General features: G+C 42.1%; 1 protein-coding gene across 2 annotated transcripts; it reads right to left on the bottom strand.

The window, feature by feature from the left end:
• Positions 1–317: 317 nt before the first annotated feature.
• sin3b (SIN3 transcription regulator family member B) lies at positions 318–18,963 on the bottom strand. Of its 2 annotated transcripts, none has more exons than XM_085448901.1 (19): positions 18,853–18,963; positions 17,607–17,713; positions 16,836–16,989; positions 15,415–15,777; positions 15,127–15,282; positions 14,655–14,783; positions 13,859–13,948; positions 13,565–13,683; positions 13,089–13,302; positions 9,840–9,956; positions 9,454–9,692; positions 8,836–9,019; positions 7,152–8,007; positions 4,915–5,084; positions 4,648–4,821; positions 2,681–2,773; positions 2,482–2,576; positions 1,791–1,989; positions 318–1,627 (listed from the first exon to the last, which is right to left on the bottom strand). In XM_085448901.1, the coding sequence occupies exons 1-19, from the start codon at positions 18,961–18,963 to the stop codon at positions 1,391–1,393; spliced, it is 3,807 nt and encodes a 1,268-aa protein (XP_085305027.1). In that variant the 3' UTR covers positions 318–1,390. The 2 variants fall into 2 exon arrangements, with proteins under 2 accessions (XP_085305027.1, XP_085305028.1); XM_085448902.1 differs by lacking the exon at positions 18,853–18,963 and adding an exon at positions 18,300–18,534.
• Positions 18,964–19,414: the final 451 nt, after the last annotated feature.

Here is a 19,414-nt window from a genome sequence, read left to right as displayed (position 1 = left end):
TTGTTACTATTTCATGCCTGTCAAACTGTTTCATCTTTGGCATTTTTCATAGATTTCCACTAAGAAATGACAACAGATTCTGTTTTGTGACTGTCAAAACTTTTGCACATACCTTTAAAAATAAATGACTCTTTAGTTATCGAAGCAGCTGCAGGTTTCTACCATTGTCGTTTGAGCTCCAGGTTTTTTGGTCTGTCAGATTATCTCCTCTTTACAGGCTCCATCTGCGCACACAGACACTCCTCAACAGTGACTGATTTGCGTCGGCGAGGCTGTGTTGGTTAAACTCAACGACAAACAAGCTGCTAGTCAACATCTAAGAAGTTCACAACTAGGTTGTTTATTTTATGATAACTGATACAGGATAAATGTTATACATTCTATTTTAACACTGATATTTCGATTTTATTTTCAATGTCAGTATGCAAAAAAAGAACAATGCGAAATTAAACATTTGGTGATGAATATGATACATAATTTGATCTTCATTAATATTAAACCAATTAATCTTAAGGACTCATTGTTGCCCCAGTGATAACTTGTTTAGCTACAACACAAAAAAGGGGGAAATACAAAAAAAATAAACAACAAACATCAAGAGTTGGCTGACAGCAAACACTGTAGAGAACCACATGATCTTTAGATGTGTAGATGCATATATAAAAATACAGGATCCCTGTTGTGTGTATATATATGCACATACAGTAATAACGCATTTACTATAGTTGCAGAGCCTGCAGTGGGCCTACAATTAGACAAAAATGAAGAGAGCAGGATACACATACATACACACGTTTACCATAATCTCCCCATATAAACACACAGAAACCAACCAACCGACCCACAGGCAGGCTCTCCGGCTTTAGAGGCTAAAAACTACATTTGACTTAAAAAAAAAAAAAAAAGAAAAGAAAAAGAAAAACAAACAGACATTCACATTTCTCAAACAAATCCCATGATCTCATGAGTCCTCACCTGATCAGCTGACTCAGCCGTCAGCCTTATTAACGTTACTGCCACCACAGAAGCTTGAATGATAAAGATGCTGAGGATGATGAACTCCGTTCTTCCCGGTGCGTTCCACTCGTGCAGCCAATCAGGGCCGAGCTGGCTCTCGTTGATTACTTCACTGTCTGTTGGCCCTCGTCCCCACATCGTCACTCCTCTCGCTCGCTCACTGACCCACTGCGTTTCTGCCAGTTTCTTCATCCGTGAGTCAGAGTGAGTGAGCGAGCACGTCGTGGAGACACGACTGCAGCTGTTTATGTCTGTGTTTAGTGTACGTATGTCCTTTGCATTCATGCATTTACCTGTGTGTGTGTGTGTGTGTGTGTGTGTGTGTGTGTGTGTGTGTGTGTGCACGCATTACTGTCCATCTCTGTGCAGGCCTCTACGGTGAAGAAGGGGCTTTGCTTCCGCTGTAATGAACCTGGTATCTGTTGACCATCTGCCCCTTCACTTCAGTCGAGAGGCAGGTAGTCTTGCAGGGGATGAGATCCTCCTCGTCTTCGCCCATTAGCCAGTTCTGTACGGAGCGTTCAGCCGAGGCTGTAACGTGATTGGTCAGCCAGCTCTGGTGCCACTTGTCGAAGCGTTCGTGCTGGCTCGCTGCCACTCTGTGCTGCGACTGTGAAGGAAGAAGACAAACTGTCAGAGACTTGTCACTGAGAGACAAAACCGGATTTAACAAGCAGAAAACTAGAAGGGTTGGATTTCTTTTCTTCAGCAGAGCTCTGATGAGACCCACGCGGAGGACGGATGTCTAAATTTAAACTTAGATGCCAGCCTACCTTCCTGGCCTTGACGAGGGCCCCTCTGCGGTACATGTAGTCCTCAGAGTTCATGACAAACACCATCTTGTGAGTGTTGAGTTTAAAACGACAGTCGAGACTGCCGGCGTTTTCCACGCCCAGCTGGCGGTGCCACTCTCTCCTGCAGCGCATCGCCTCCACCTGTCGCACTTGCCAGCGGCGAAAACGGCGCAGGTTCCTGAAAAAAAATGGAGACACGGTGCGGATTACAAAAAACTGCCTTGACGTATTCTCAGGGTTCCTGAAAGACATCCGTTATACCCTGTTGATCTTTACAAATGTTATCTGAGATGACAGCAGATCTGTCATCAGATACCTTTAACAGAGCGTTCCCATAATGCTACCAGCTGAGGCACAACGAGCCAAACATAAAAACATGAAATCAATCAAAATCTATTTGGGGACACAGTTTTGTAAGTTTTACTTGATTTTTAGTTGAACAAATTCTGTCTAGTCTAATACACAAAAGAAATGCACCATCACAGCACAACGTTTATTAAAAATAAGACACGTAACGCAGGAGGTGTGCAGGAATTCAAATGCACTTTGGTTTCTCTTTCCAAGTATAATGAAATATAATATATTACAGATTCATTTCCACTGTCACACCTTTATTCTGCTGTTATTTATACTGCCACATAAGTAGAAACAGTAGAAACATCTGTCATACCTGGGCAGAAATACGGGCTTGAAGAAGTAGCCCTCTGCTTGAGAGCACAGACTGGACTCTGTTCCTACAAACTGCTCCATGTAGCTCGACAGGCACTAACAGAGGAAAGTTCCAGCGTGTTTAATCAAAGTCCAGTTATTCATTTCCAAGTTTCTGGTATGTAAACAAGTTTAGAAATTGTTAATAAATAAGTGTTTACCTGAACATCTAGCGGGTCATCAGCCTGGGCCTCCTCAGTGTCCAGCAGCTCGATGGTCATTGTCACTTGACCCTTGTTTTGAATAAACATCACCTGATGACAAAAATGAAACACCCATGTTTGAATGACCTCACTACACCTGAATCAAAACTATGACCCAAAAGTGTGACAAAGGCCTTTGCTTTATTCAAACAATTACTTAATAATAATAATAATAATAATAATAATAATAATAATAATAATAATAATAAATTGGATTTATATAGTGCTTTTCAAGGCACCCAAAGCGCTTTACAATGCCACTACTATTCATTCGCTGCCATATCGCGCCATCGGCCCCTCTGGCCATCACCAGTAGGCGGTAGGGTAAAGTGTCTTGCCCAAGGACACAACGACCAGGACAGAGAGCCCGGGGATTGAACTGGCGACCTTCCGGTTACAGATGCGCTTCCCAACCCCCTGAGCCACGGTCGCCCCGACTTGACTGTAATTTCCCAAACTAAAGGCCCCACGTGGCTGTGCACAGTCTGAATGTTATAGCTGTGTACGGTCACTGAGGGGCAGTACCAAACATATTTGGAGCAACTAGTCTATTGAAGGCCTTTATGGGGTTTTTTTTGGCTGCTGTTGGTTCACCTTCATTGAACGTCTTTGTAGTGAAGCAAACAGTGTTAGAAACAAAATTGTCTGTGATTCTCATTCTGCTGTTCGGATCATTTTGTTATATTTCGTCCGCTTTGAACCGAGCTCTGGCTCATTTCCCATCAGTCTACCTACAACATCATCATCAGGTTTGTGTTGTTTTGGTAGAAATGCACACAAGCACATCTGCATTGTTTCACACACAAAATCTTTTGCTCTGTGTAGTAAAGTTCCTGCACGAATGGACATAAACGCAATGAATTCCTCTTGAGTCAAAGATGGACAGCAGCATCCAGATATCTGGGAGAGAAATTAAAAACAGTCTGCACCCAACCAAAGAGAAGCCGAGATGTGGCGTTCTTGGTTCTCAGTAGAACTGTGCCATATTATACACATCATTTAAGAAAGTATACTTTATTGATCCCCGTGGGGAAATTCCTCTCTGCATTTAACCCGTTCACCCAGTGAAGCAGTGGGCAGCCATCGGGCGCCCGGGGAGCAGTGTGTAGGGGAGCAGTTCAGTGGATTCGAACCACCAACCTTCCGATCATGGGGCCACCACTCTACCTACTGAGCTATCCCTGCCCCAATAACAATAATACACTACATCTCCCCCCACCCTCCTCACAAAAGTGTTATACTGTGCGGTCAGTAGTACAGCGTTTCTCATCCCTAGCATGCAGATAAAATTAAAATTTAAAAAGATAAAATTACTGAACACTGTGCTGTTTTCTCAATTGAACAATAACATCTTTAAAAAAAAACAAAAAAACAAAGCAAGCAAACTGTTTGGATCCCAGAAAAGCATTTCCATTCTTCTACAACCGGTAATCAAGTATTCAACAGCTGTTATCAAAGCGTTAGTACCAGAGAAAGGTAGCATCTGATTACATTGAAGTGTAAATGTGTTTATCACGCTGTGGTACAGCTGGCTGTCATAAAATAATTTCAGGTCCACAAAAACGTAGTTAAATCTCAGTCATTAGTTGGAAGGTGAAATTTCAATCGACTGCACCAAAGGCCTCAACAGCATGAGAAAAATGTAAAGAATGAATCCTTGGGGGAAAAAATACTTGGACTGGAGGAGTGAGCTGGCTTTTGTTTTCCTACAATCACGATCGCTGTCCGTAAAACATTCCTTTACAAAAACAGCTTAAGTGATGCACTTTCCTTTTATGGGTACATCTAGTCTTCTGAAATTTTTACCGTCCTGTGAAATCGCAGAGCAGCATATTTTTACTGCAGAGAAGGATAATCTGAAATAGTTTCACTACTTCAAACAACAGCTGTGTGTCAGGGCCAAGCGTTTAACCCACTGGACTCACCTTGAAGCAGTTCTCTTCGGCCATCACTCGCTCAGCTTTCCACTGGTAGCTGGTCTCCCAAGCTGCTCTAACACACTGTGAGGACAGGTTTCCCCCGGCTGCCCCTCGTTTCCTCTCAGCCAGGTAAAGCTCAACCACTTGCAGACACACCTCGTCGCTCACCAGGTGCTGCAACTTTAGTCAGAGAGGTAAATATTAGAATATGCCAGTGTTCACATTACAGAGTCACGGGACTTAGAGAATTAACCTGTGTGTGAAACTGTTTACCTGTCGGATGATGTTGTGGATGACTTTGTCGATGGTGAAGCCGATATAGGCGTGGATGGTGAACATCTCCCTCAGCGTGTCCTCATATTGTGTAGAGTCCAGGTTGCCATCAAGCAAACTGCGCACCATATCGAGGAAAGCTGGGTAATACTCCTCTAACTCCACCTCACCTGTGGAAGGGGAAGGACAGCACTTTTGTTAGAGCAGCTTATCCGTGTGGATGTGCAGTGGAGACATGGGCTGCACGATACTAGGAAAACCTGCGATGTGCGATAACTGTGATCAATATTGCGATAACGATATGACTTGCGATAAAATAAATAGCAAAACAAAAAAACAAATACATAATTTCTGTTTTACTGCAACAGTTTTATTTAAAGAAAGCTGCTGTATTAGCAGAGTAACACCAAAGTGCACTTTAACATTGAAACTGTCTGAGGCTTGAATTCTGAAAGACATCCTTCCCGGTCTCTAGAATTCGTTTTGAATAAACATAACACACTTGTCGGTCTTCTTTAAGATCCCAGCTGGCCAGCACCTCACGTGATACACGGGCTGTATTTTCACTAGTGTGAGAGTCTGGAAAACACACAGTCTCTAGACACCGTGTTTTCAGTTCAGGGTCTACGGTGAGGAAGTGCACTGTGAAGCTCATATATGGCTCCGTTGTACGACTTGATCATAGGTCTGTAGTTGTTGCGTAGTTTTCAGCTTGGCTCAGTTCAAACGTGACGGTCTTGCGGCATGTTTCGTACATTTGTGGAATGGCAACATGGGAAAAGTAGTTTCGTGAGGGGATGCGGTTTCTCCGGTCCACTTTATGACTGGTGAAGCCCTCTCTGCTAACTGTATTTATAGGCATCATGTCTTTAGCCAAAAAAATGTGTAATGGCCTCTGTTATTTCTTTGTAGCGCTTCGACGTTTTCTCATAAGGAGTTCCACTTGAAAAACTCTGATACAGAGACGGCTGTTGGACTGCGGCGCTCTTTGTCTTAACATTAGCGACCTTTGTTTGGCTAGCCCTGTCTTTCTGGAACTCTTCAAACTGTTCTCTGTGGTTGTGTTGAAGATGATGGTGGAGTCGTGTTTCCTCTGGTGGTTGCCACGAGTGTTCGGCAAGTGTTGCAGAGCACCTGTGTTTGGAGAACGTCGTCTTTATCAAATCCAAAGTACCTCCAAATAAGCGAGGTACTTTTTTTTTTTAGCCACGAGTTCATAGTCAGTAGCGTTCTCGTCATGCGTCTCGCTCTCAGCCATTACAACTCTGACTCGGTGCTGCAGCGTTGTTCGTTCCCCACCTGAGTAGGAGGCGGGCCTCTAATCCATTTGATTGGTTAATGCCGTGAAGGGCTCTATTCGACTGGTCAAATGTGTAAAGGGGTTTCTTTGGTCAGTTCGATTTATTGTGCAGGCCTAGTGGAGACCCTGTCCCAGCAACCAAAAGCAGTTATTTACAAAAGGCAGGCCTGATGTGTGTTTGAAGAACAGATTCTTCTGATCTGAAGAAGGGTTGCAGCAACAAGTCAGTTATCAGAAACTATCGGTTAAAATGACTAAATATTAGAAAGTTTCTCAAACAAGAGGCTTTTCTGTGTCTTATATTACAAGGAATGTAATATTGTGGCCTAAGACACTCTACATGTACAGCTTGTAATATGCTGAACAAGAATTTAGTTTGTTTTTGATAACCAGTAAACCTTGTCCTAAACAGACTTTTAGAAAAGTGCCTTTAACTGGTCCATACAGGTCCTGCAAATCTGTTCAGAGCATCAAAAAGTCTTTCACCACAGATTTCTTCCCTAAACAAAACACAACAATGCTACTACAACACTCAGATTCTGAACAAAGTCAACTAAATAAAGGTTGACACGTAGCATTAGTAGAACGATCATTTTTCAAACGTTATTTTATTGCCGTGCTGTTTTAAACACTGAGAAATGTTTCAACATATCTGGAACATCATTCCCTTTAGCAAACATTAATCTTATTTAACAGTGTGACTGACACCAATTTAAAAGCACATTCTGATTCAGTGCACATTTATTGAAGCTAATTATCCAATCGTCTTGATGAAGTAACTTGTATATTACAGCGTGTGATTATTGCTCAGTGATCTGGAATAAAGCCACCCACACTGAGCTTACCTGTCTACATCACAGCTGACCAACCCCACTTAAAAATCAAACACCTGACGACTGTAAAGATGTGAGTAACTGTAAACATAGACTGGACTTACTGGGCTGCTTGAGGCGGAGCTCCATAGCGAGGTCACACGCCTTTTCCCTCCGTCCCTCTGCCATCAGCAGCCTCTCTCTGCTCTGCTCAGCTCGATGCTCCAGCAGCTGCCGTTCTGCTTGTCGGTAAACCCGCAGCAGCCGCGAACACAGAGTCTGGTGCAGCCGCAAAAAGAAATACCAGTTGTTGTTGACAAAAAACAGGTTGTAGACACCATCCAGCTCCTTTTGGTGCTCTGCTTCGGGGTCACGAAGGTCCACCTTCTCCCCGGCTGCACCCGAGCTCATCTCCATAGGTGTAGACCCCGGGGTCGGTGTGGATCCAGCAGGCTGGCTTATGCTGCTTGAGGTGGTCGAGGCTTCGTTTTCTGCAGGTTGGGATGGGCTGCAGCGCCTCCTCCTGGAATCACCGTTGAGCTGCTGCTGCGGTTGGGACTGGGTCTGGGACTGTGATTGGACAGGTTGGGGTTGAGACTGACAACTGCTGGCTGCTGCTCCTGATGCATTATTACCATTTCCTCCTCCGCCTGCTGCGGTGGTGGCGGTTCCACCTCCTCCTTTATCGCCTCCCTCTTCCAGCTCAGCCTCCTCATCCGTCCATTCTTCAGTATCACTGAGCTCACCGCGGCGGGAGAAGAACAAGTCGGGGACAAAGTGCTGGATGATGCGTTTGATGTGGTCCTTGTCATCTTTGTGAATAGTTGGTTGTCGTTTAACGTGGTAGATGATGAGTGAGGCAGCATCCTCCAGGATTTGTTTGTCCTCATAAGTAAACACCATGTGAGGTTCACTGGATGAGGCTGAACCATTACGGCTTTGTTGGCCAACACCACCTTCTTCTGTGCTCTGCTCCTGACGCTGAGGTAAAAAGAAGAAAATCAGACAGCAGAAGGAAACTCCTACAGGCCAAGCAGAAATACGGAAACCTTTGACACCAAGAGGTTTCACTGACCTCTGACAAATCCCTTCAACAAAAAAACCCCACCTGCACTCAATGTCCTTTGACTGAAACACACCATCTTCATTATGAGCCATGGTGTTAGAGCAAAGCCACTTAAGGAAAATTTTATAGCTCTGTTCTTACTAAAAATGCTACTAGAGTAGCTTTGCATACTCACAATTCCTAATAATGTTAATTTATTTCAGTTCAGGCCCTCAACTCATCTCCTGTCTGGAAAAACTGTTTTAGCTCCTCCCCCTTTAAGCCCACCCTCCTCATAAGTTAGCTGTCCTCTAATTGGCTGTCCATGACAAACAAAAGGTTTGAACAGCAGGAGGCGGGGCTGGTGGTCAGAGCTTTGCCCAGGGATTTTGGCTCATAGGGATTACCCATCACGTATACAGACCTCAACAGGTCCACTTTAGTAACGTCAACGTGGACGCGAAATCCTAAAGAACCATCAGAAGTTTGAACAAGTTAAAATGTCAAATGTGAAACTTCAGTCAGGTGACGCATGTTGTGCACCTGACTGATGAACTGTAAGCACCAGAATAATCTTTTTAAATTTTAGAAAATGTGAGAGGATAATAGTCAGGTTACACTATAATGAACGCTTTTATACCCTCTCACTGAGTCTGACTCTTCTTATGATTATACAAAAGCGATTATGCAGGACTGCTATATCAGGCTTCACACCTCGTTATCTTTTCATCACCATTCAAGGTCGCGAATAGAGGAGTGTTTACCTCGTCGTAGATGCTTTCAATCTCATTAAGAAGACTTTTCGACCGCAGGGCCTTCATATCGTTCTGTTTGAAGTTGACTCCTTGGTGGTCGAGGGACTTCAGGTAGGCCTTCTCGTACTGCTCCCTCCAAATCTTATTGAAACCCTGCTGGGCCTCTCGCCACTCTTCCTCCTTAGCTTTCAACCTGGAGAGGAAAGAAAAGCTTTAAAGTTGATGCCTAAAAAAAACATTCATGTAGTTGAATCTATTTTGTCACCACAGTGCGTTTGTTTTTTCACATGTTAGACTGGAAGGAAAAAGGCAGTTCTTCAGAAAGCACTATTCGTGTAGCAGGGTGCACAAAGACCTCCATGTTGATACAAGGATCTTGCTCACGCTGTCAGCAGCTGAATATTCCCATCATATTGTCACTTGCTTAAATCTCTCAGCTGGTCATGTAAACAGAAGTATAATCAACAGTTTTCCTTCTATAGCCACAGTGATGTAAACATTAGATGTGTTGGTTCAACATTCTGCTATTTCATATGCATATGAAAGAATATTGTGGCTATAAGGTTTAAAGTGTCTGCACATGTCAGACGTCACTGGGGAATTCTGAGATAAAGAGATTGTCCTGACCTCTTCAGCACCACAGGCACAGCAGTAGCAGGACTCCTCTTCAGTCCCTCGATGATCTCAGGGGCTTTGTCGCCATAGATACGATACACCGCACGACGCTGGATGACCTCAGAGGTGCCGCCCAGGCAGTCGTCTAATCTGAATCGGTCCTGGTCCTCTGGTGAGAGGCGAGAAAGCTTCTTCTGGACACTCTCTAGGACTCTGATGGTGGCCAAGTTTGTCTCCAGAACAACATCCAACTAAAGAATAAGTGTTAGAGACGGCTTTTAGAGGGCATCTTCTAAAGCTTAGCACCACGCGATATATGTGTTTAAGAATAAAACATCCTCGGGGTCACCAAATATATTTACTACTTGTTAAAAACGCTAACATTAAGATGCACATACCTCAAATCTTTCATCCTCACAGCGATGCAGCTGCTCCTCATAAGGAGTCTTCTTGGAGCTAACAAAGGTTGAATCTTCTGACCAGGAGGGGAAAGACACCCAGGTGTCATTCAATACCTGCACACATACAGATAAAAACATGAGTTTTCATGCCAGCACACTTTTCTATGGTAACACTTTAAAGATTGCTTTTTATGCACCTTGATATTTTTACTCTGGACTTCAGAAAGTATAATTAAGTTACAATATGATCGCCCGATCAATCTGCTGTAGCACAGATCCCTTTAAGGCATCTTTCTACTGATTGGGTGCCCCTCACACACAAAATATTTGAAGAGAGGGTACGTGAGGCTGCCGTGCTGACAGAACGCCTTATCAAGAAGGCATATTTTAGGGGTATGCAGGAAAGGTTCAAAGCAGCCTGGAGGCTGAGCCTCAGCGATTACTTGTACATATGCTGCCTTTGTTATTTGAAACTTTTCTATGAGAAAAGGAAAAACATATTTAAGCTACATACTGCCTCCCTGTCCTTACTGTACTCATCTGATTCTGCTTAACCATAATCAACTACCAGCTACCAGGCCATTAATTAGGATTTCTTTCCCTCAACATGCTCCTGATGACTGCTAAGTAATAGACGCTTCTGAAGTTACAATCCTAATATGGCAGTAGGGTCAAAGTTTCTATTAGGTGGTCACACGATGTGCATACTACTGAGCAAACAGTACGTCTGTGTATACATGTGCTCCTAACTGCATGTGTAACCTTTTGCCATGGTTCAACATTTTCAAAACCGAGTTCCTGTTTTTGTGTACTTTGCACTCGAGACAGAAACACATGCACAAGCAATACACTTTCCCCCCGTTGGTTTCCCACCATTTCACTAAAATACAGGTGGCAATAAAGTGTGAGAAAATGTGGGAAGACTGACTCGCAGCTTCATTCAGACACGCCCACAACAATCAGAAAGAGAGCAATGATGTGCTCCACAAGATATTCACCATATCTGCAAAACGTTACATCAGTGATGCATAAAGTGACATATGAGGTCAGAGTCTTGTACATCACTGTGGTTATTCAGAGTTTTGAAAAGGGAATAATTTATAGTGTTATTTTCTGTTAGATACTGATCAGGGATAGGGTTAGATGATCAACTGAAAGGTTCCATGTCAAGTCTTTGCTGGATTTTATTTTCCCCATTTCTTAAGGACATGACTTTCAGATATTGTTCATCTACTGTAGAGAATTGTTTAGGTTTGACACTCATTTTGTCTGCAACCTGTCCGGTTTTCCACTTCCCTCAAACTTTTTTGCGGACACACTGCACACCATACTGACAAGTGACAAGTTTCTGCTAATAGCTTTTTAGGAATTGACTTGCTGGCCTAGAAATACTATTTTATGCCTGTCAAGCTGTTCCCATCGGCATTATACAGATTCAAAATGGCATGGTTTCAAAACATAGTGATAGTAAAATGTTTCAAAAAAAACAGCTGATTAGAAAATTAAATTGATTAGTTGCGTGCAGAGATAGACAGTAACGCGTTACTGTAATCCGATTACTTTTTTCAAGTAACGAGTAAAGTAAGGGATTACTATTGCAAAAACGGTAATTAGATTACCGTTACTTTACCGTAGGAACGCTGCGTTACTAAAACCGTGATTTTTTGCGAGAATGTCTCATGACAGTGACGTAAGCGAGTGCGACGTTGGTGACAACAGCTGTGTGCAGATCAACAATGGATCATATATCGAGTGCAGAGAGAGTATGAGCGTGCAGCGTTTAAAGCGTGGAAGCACTGACCTTACTTTGAGTTTGATTCCATAAAAAGTGACAAAAACATTAGTGTCCGCTGTGCGTGGGAAGAAAACTTCTTTTTACAGCGAAAAAACCCCTAAACTTCCAACAAGCACCGAGTAGCTACGACGTAATGGGAAACTCACAGAGAAACTCGCGGATTCTTCCACTGACCGCGGCACACCTGCACCAGGGTAAACCTCCGCCTGCCCCACTCCTGCTTTACAGGTGAAAATAGAGCAACAGGACCGCTGAGTCTTTGACTTTATTTATTTTCTGCTGTGTTTTACTTGCATCTATTTGAAAGACTGAGTGTAAACACAAAAAATATTTTATTTTATGTGCTGGAATGTGCAGAAAATAGGTTTAAATGTTAAACTAATTTCTTCCAGTCAGTGAATGTTGCATATAATTAAATCTTTGCTTGATGCATAAAGTTAAAAGATTAAAACTAATAAAACAAGTTTTAAAAAGAGACTTTTCCATCTGATTACATTTTGTATGATGGATTATGCAGAAAAAGTAGAATTGGGCTGAAAGATCTATCACTTTATCACCTATTCAGGTTGTAAATCGTGTTTTTAAAAAGTAACTAAGTAATTAATTACTTTTGAAAATAAGTAATCAGTAAAGTAACGGGATTACTTTTTTGGGCAAGTAATCAGTAATTAGTTACTGATTACTTTTTTCAAGTAACTTGACCAACACTGGTTGCGTGTTACGTGTAGACAACACCGATTCATCACTTGCGAACTTGAACAATTCAATGTTAAGTTGATCAAATTTGTAATTTAATATTCAAGTCAAACAAACTTAAAGAGGGAAAGTCGACACTCAAGATGTGATTTTGTAAAAGCCTGCGCGTTTACCTCAAGCAGCTACAAGCATGCAAGCTGTAACTTATGGACTGATGTTTATCAACCAGGGTTGATGATGAAATAAATGTGGGGTAAAAACAAAAAAAAGAAAGAAAAAAAAAAAACTTGTCAGCAAGATTCAGCCCTGTGTGCATAAGAGCTTACTAACAGCAGCTGTTTTCATAAAGGAAGAGCTTCGAGACATCCTCATATTTGGCAGCCTGAAGGTGTGAGACAGAAACTTAAGTTGGCAACCTCGCCCACCCCCTCATGTCATGTGAGGTTTAGGGAGTCCTCAAAAACAATGACATTCTTAGGTGAGCTGATCGAGGGACAAAGGCACAAAAGAGGCATGCAAAGATAACAGGAATCATAATATTGTGCGTATCTAGACATCAGTTTCTATGCATGCAGTTCAAACTTGTGCTATGTTGAAAAAAAATAAACATTTAAATTCAGACATCAAGCCAACATGTTAAGATGCTGTCAAAGAAATAATAAGGAACAGATGAAAGGGGCTCAAATGCACACAGATAACTTTAAGAAATGAATGACGCAGTGGTCTTTGTTTGGTAAACTCTTAAGTAGATATACCTCCTTGCATAAGGCCGTGCGCCCACTGCATTTAGGCTGCTGGTAGGTCTTGGGCAGTGCTCTATAGCTGGACCCCAGGCGCTTGCAGGAGGCATAATCCACCTCCCTGCCCCCTCCTCCCTCCATGTAACGATCCGACAGCCCTGACACAGCATGAGAGAGCTCTTTGTCCCCGAGAAATGACTTGAACTGTGTGTACAGTTCAGGAAACTTCCTGCAAGGATATGGACAAAATTATTAATGACAGATAACTGAAGTACATCTGGTATTTTCAGCTAGTATAAAAAGCCCTGTGACGACCATTTAGAGATAACTTTCAAATTTGTAAAGTTGACCTGAATGTCATATCTGAAAACAAACAATATCTTAATATTTGTTGCCATTTGCTTCACTAACACTGGATATTAGCATCATAAACCATTTCCACTTTAGTTTGTCTCTTTCTATCCATCTCAAAATTCTTTCCATCCACTCACCCCAAGAAAGGAGTAACAAGCTGTAGCAGCTCGGCTCCTGAAACGACTTCTTGGTTAAACAAGGCGATGCAGCGCAGGAAGTTCTCATATACTTCCTGGCTTTTAAACAGGCGACGAACCTAAACGACAGTTGGGTTGACAATAAAATTCGCTCAATCACTTTAAAAAATAAAAAAAAGTTTCAGTTAAAAACAAAAAGAAACAAAAAGAAAAAACATTATGGGATTAAAAATTTAGTATAAAAAATTAAATAAATAAAATCCAGAATTACAGCCCAGAAGAATAATCCCTCACCTTATCAAAGAAGGAAAATTCTCTTAAGACTCCATGTTTGCCAACCGAAGCAAAGGACTGATCTTTGGTACAGGAATACTTCATTTTTTTCTAAATAAAGAGAAGAATAAAATCTGAACATCACAAACTCGACCGCTTTTGGAAAATCCCAAAGAGCTGTTGAAACTTTTAAAGAAAAGTTCGTGTTGTGCAACACAAAATTATTTTCTAGCAAATGAGTTGGTGCTGACGAAATGAAGTAAAGGAATGCAAATACTCTGTAATTATGTTACAAGCTTGTGAGACACATTTTGCCCAGCATGTTGCAGGCTGTAATGTCCATAATAGTAAATGACATACATCACGGGGCTTACATGCAACACATTAACTTATAGAAATGACTCAATGTAACAGATTAAAAATAAACTGGTATTCAGTAAGTTCTCTTCAATTAAACTGTTACTGTGTTACTCAACAATTATGAAAATAAAGAAATTTACCAAAGTAAAAGCAAATAAAAAGTCCATAAGGGTAACAGTCGTTCTGTAGCGTCTGTAACAAGAATGGTGTCTTTCAAAGCTCCACCCCTCCCTCTCTCTCTCCCTCTCTCTCTCTCTCCCTCTCTCTCTCCCTCTCCCTCTCTCTCTCTCTCTCTCTCTCTCTCGTTTTTAATTAATTGTGAATACGTCAGAATTTTAGACCCTATTTCACAAGATGATGAAGTTGCAAAAACAATCATAAAACGTAGCATTTGAGCTCATAATGCACAGCTTTTGTCTCTTTCACTGACTGACCCGCTGAAGAGAGAAGAACTTACCTTGAGCAGTGGGGACATATGCTGGAGAAGTATGGGCCTCGGCCTCTTTTTGTTCTGTTTGGTTATCGTGTCCTCTTCCTCTGTTCTTTTCAGCTGCTCTTTCCCCCCGGTGAGCGAACTGCCTGTGAACTACAGAAGAGGAGGCACGTGGGCAAAAAATGCTCAGTAGTACTTCTTGGGACTTTGGGAACTTCTTAGAGAACTGACTGACAGAAATACAACGTTTTTGACAAGTTATATATTCAGCTGTTCAAAAGTGGCACTTCACTGTGACTGTGTGAATATTATCATGATGGCATTTCAGAGCCGTAAATATACAAAATGTCACTGTTGTAAACTGTGTTAAAATAACTGGAAATGAGAAATGTTGCTTTCGTGCCCGACTGCAAATTGTTTCTGTTCAAACTGTGCAGATTTTCATCTCCTTCCCAAGTGGAACATCAGAAATCTCCGTCTATGCTGCTCAACTCACCAGTGATCTCTTGGCATCGGGCAAGAATTGTCCAAACTCAGCCAGCAGGTCTTCTTGTCCCTTGAAGAGACTGGCAACTTTAGAAAACACCTCATCTTCTGTCATCCCACTGCTGCCTCGACTGCCTCGACTCTCCTTCACCTCCAGCTGTTCCTTCTAAAAATGTTATAGAGATATAGGGGAGACACACACACACAAAATAAAAACAAAACTCAGAAACTGCAAATAAAAACCCAACACCTTTTATGCTATGAATATGCAGTATTCATGGCCTTACTTCTACAGTACCTGATATGTGTGAAGAATTTCTAGGAAGGCTCTATAGATCTCTGGATGGTCCAGGAAACGGTTTTTAATCTTGTTGACGTAGCTGATGGCGCTATCAAATTCTACGGGGCTCGTCTCTGAGGCAGGCGGGGACACAGATGAGGTGGCTGCTGGATTTTGGCTCTCTCTGCTGGTCAGGGGAAGAGAAAGTCTGCTGGGAGGCTCTGGAGGTCCTGCTGCTGATGAAGACAGGGGCTCTGTTGTGGCCACCTTGACTTCACTGGTCTGGGCAGGTCCCACTTCAGAGTGAGAGGAAGAGGCGCTACCCGAGGTTGCAGCAACAGCAGGAGCGACAGGACTCTTCCCCTGCGGGCTTGGGGATACCTGCACAGAGATGCATTAAGAAAAAGCCTGTTTATTTACGACTTGGGGAGAAATATCTGTTTGTATATGCCGGTGCAGGTGCAGCTAAAATGATGACGTAAACCAACTTTAATGTGCTTGTGTTGCTGCAGAAATATTAAACACTCAAACATAAGTTGGCTCTGTGGGTTCGTTTTAAATCCCTCTCTTAGCAATGTATAAACTCTATATAACACAATAACAATTGTAATTGTAGACAAAAGGTACACAGTAAACATAAAGCACTAAATATTAAAATGATTTAACAGAAAAAGTTTACATTAACTTTCATAGGTTTTAGAAAAGAAACGCATGCATTATGCATACTTTATGCCTAATGTTCAGAAAGAAAAGTGACTGGATGTTTATATGAATGTACTTGTAATCTAAAGTCAGTATTAAAGGAAAGTAGTTCTGATGCAAATCCCAAGTCACACTAACATTACACCTAAGATTGCCCAAATCCCATTATCTTGCCATCCACTACCTAAGCACGATCCATCTCTCAGAACAAAACATCCCTGGAAGTTAGTTCCCAGCTTTTACTTTAAAATAATAAAATTGTACACAGAAACTGAAGGAGCTGACACATATAAAAGTTTAACTCAATCTGACACGGACCAAATGCCACAGAGTGAAATCATTACAAATTCCTCAGTGTAGTCGTTTTTGTGTCACACCGTAAAATTCTTTTAAAGTCTAACATAGATTCCTAATCTCTGAAATTCTTTTTTATATACAACTTGTATATATTTGGCTCTTTGTGATGAGATTTAAGTGCTTGTTTCAGCCAAAAATGCACAGGAAGAAGCAGAACTCCAGCTGAAATTTTGTTAAACTACAAAGCTGCTGTCACATTTTGTAGTGAAATCTTCGTGAGGGCTTTTTCAGGTAGATCATTCAGCTGAAGTTCAGGGCAGTAGAGCCACACCTGTTTCCTCCTAAGATGTTCTGTGGTCTTAAACATATAATGCTGTCAGCATACACTGCTGTACATTGCTTTACTTATATCTGATATCTCTTTAAAAAGAGTATCTTACCTGTGCAGAGAAAGGAGACTGAAGGAAAGCCATCCCATTCTTAGGGACCTCTATCCGATACCCCGGTGGCAAGAAGGCATTGAAGCCCAAGACGAGGTCTGGGTGTCCATGAAACAGTTGTGATACACGGTTTATCACTCCCGGTGTGTCGATGCTATTTCAGAAGACATACAGATAGTTTAGAAGTTTGGTTGAGAAAGATTGATTAACTACTTCTCTCAAACACCACAAAGCAAAAACAGAAAACAAGTTATTAATAAGCGCTACACATGTTAGCTTTAAAGAAAAAGGAGCAAAGAGGATTTGCTTTTAGTCCTCGTTTCATTTCAAGATAATAATACCAGTTGCATAATTACAGTAAGAAGCTATGTGCAGTTTCATATGCACTGATAAACTCCAGATTGTGAAACAGAACTAGTCAAGGATTAAACAGCACAACGTAATGAAACTCCATAAACAAGCAGCACAATCACCATCTAAAGAATATGTATGGGAATGTATGTCATTAAGAATGCATTACTAGAACTCCCATTACTTCTGGTTTTCACCCTGGCAGAAGTACAGCTGCCAGTTGGTCACAAGATTATACAAAAACCATCAAGCTGAATTTCATAAGACTTGGTGGCGTATGGGTAAATGAAGATCCCACTGTATTTTAAAGTGGATCTGGACCACCTCCCTTAAAAACTGCACAACAGAAATCAGTGTGCTCCCTGTGTGCCCCTGTGTAGTAGTTACTTGTGGTTTGTTTGCATAAATGCCCAATGATACCTCTGCGACTTGAACTCCTTCATGATGTCGAGAAACTTGTTATATATCCCAGGGTCATTCGCAAAACGAATTTTGACTTGGTCCAGATATGACAAGGCATCTTCAACCTAAACATGGAGAAGAGGAAGAAAAAATCAGTACAGAACAAAGCACAGGCAGTCTCAGCTGGATGTATGGAGCAGCATTTTCCCCAGAATCCAGCCACGGTGCTCACGGTGGATGATTTTACAGCTACAAAGCTTGTTTATAGATTTCAAATGCTACGTTTTGCATTATTAATAAATGCATTTATTTCCGATTTGTACTATAAAATTACAGGTAGCCCCATCGTACAGATTTGTTTCAGTGCTGCATACGTGAAGTTACGTGAATGCTGACTGATTTGTTCACTATCAGCCAAAGTGCAACATCAACAAATCCTCTGGTTAGCAGTACAAGCTGTACAACTAACGCTAAAATAAATAAATAACTGGGCATACACAAGAGACACCAGGCAGCTTTTGTTCATTACTCCACTGCTTTCTTTCGCTACCACAGCTAGGCTAGTTTAGGTTGCGCTAAAGGGGGAAAAATGTCTTCACACAAGCCATTGTCACAAATAGTCCACATCTTAAAGAGGGTTGTTGTAGCTAACGTTTAGCCAGGAGCCAGTCGACTCACGATAATAACTCCACCAACACTTGCAACACCTACCCGCATACAAATTTATACAATATGTTTAGTCACAGCTGGTCCCCGGCCAACAGTGTCGCGTTGGCAAAAACAGTACGACATATTAAAACACTACTATAACAAAGAAACGTGTACTGAAGCTGCTAATGAAGTGAAATAGCCGTTCTTGGCTAGCCTGGCTGACGTCCTCCACTTTGTTCGGGTGGCTGAAAAAACGAACAAGGAGGAACTTCCCACAAGCGAGGTCTGAGTTAACGTTTGCTCACAGAAGCACTTATTGATATGGCAAATGAGAAAGTACCACTAACTGTGCCACTCCACTGTCACTCGCACATCCACTAAACGAAACATAGCTTCTAAATCCAACATTAAATGTTAACGTTAGGCTGTTTAGCAATGAATTACTTTTAATAGGCCAGCGAGCTAACTAACGTTAGCCAGCCGTTCCTTTCACTACTCTCGACGACAGAAGAGAGAAAGAGAAAAAAGCCTCAAATCCAATGCAATGATCCGACGAACAAAATGGTTCTGACTCTCAGCCACTTTTCCCTTGTCATGTCCGTTGTCTCCTTACCTTCAGCTTCTGGAAGTGCTGCTGCTGCACTTGCTTTTGTGTTATAACGTAAGGCTTGTCTTGAATTTGGTTTATTTGCTTCGCGGTGCTGTGCGCCTGAATCTTCGCCATTATCCCGGCGACAGGAGGCTCGAGAGCCGCTACCACAACTTAAGAGGGAAGCTTCGGCGTTACCTCCAGTTGTTGGCTAGCCGACAAACCTTGCTCTCGGTCGGGAAGCCAGCCTGCCAGCAAGCAACCCTACTCTGCCTAGCTGGACAGTCTAGGTACAGAGGCAAAAAAAAAAAAGGACGGGAAATCCAGCAGAATGAAGGTTGATGACAGACAACCTGCTACTCTCGGTGACTTTGATGAAACATCACCATCGAATTAAACGAGCCCAGGCAAGAAGTATCGGAAAATAAGCCCAGAGACAATGGTTACCGTTTTTCGTATTTAAAAAAAACTAAAGCCTGTCTCTTTAAATTCGGCGGCAGCGCTCTGTCTTGGCGTCCGGAAGCCAGAGTAGGAGTGAAAAAAAAAGTGAAAAATTGAACTGCGCAGTCGCAGCGATGGGAGGAGC

Source organism: Copadichromis virginalis, linkage group LG23 (assembly GCF_057382275.1).
Source record: "Copadichromis virginalis isolate Kocher_CV1m ecotype Utaka linkage group LG23, C_Virginalis_male_GT1.1, whole genome shotgun sequence".
Lineage (NCBI taxonomy): Eukaryota > Metazoa > Chordata > Actinopteri > Cichliformes > Cichlidae > Copadichromis > Copadichromis virginalis.
Note: the sequence above shows the minus strand (reverse complement) of the source record. Positions and strands in the feature narration are given on the sequence as shown.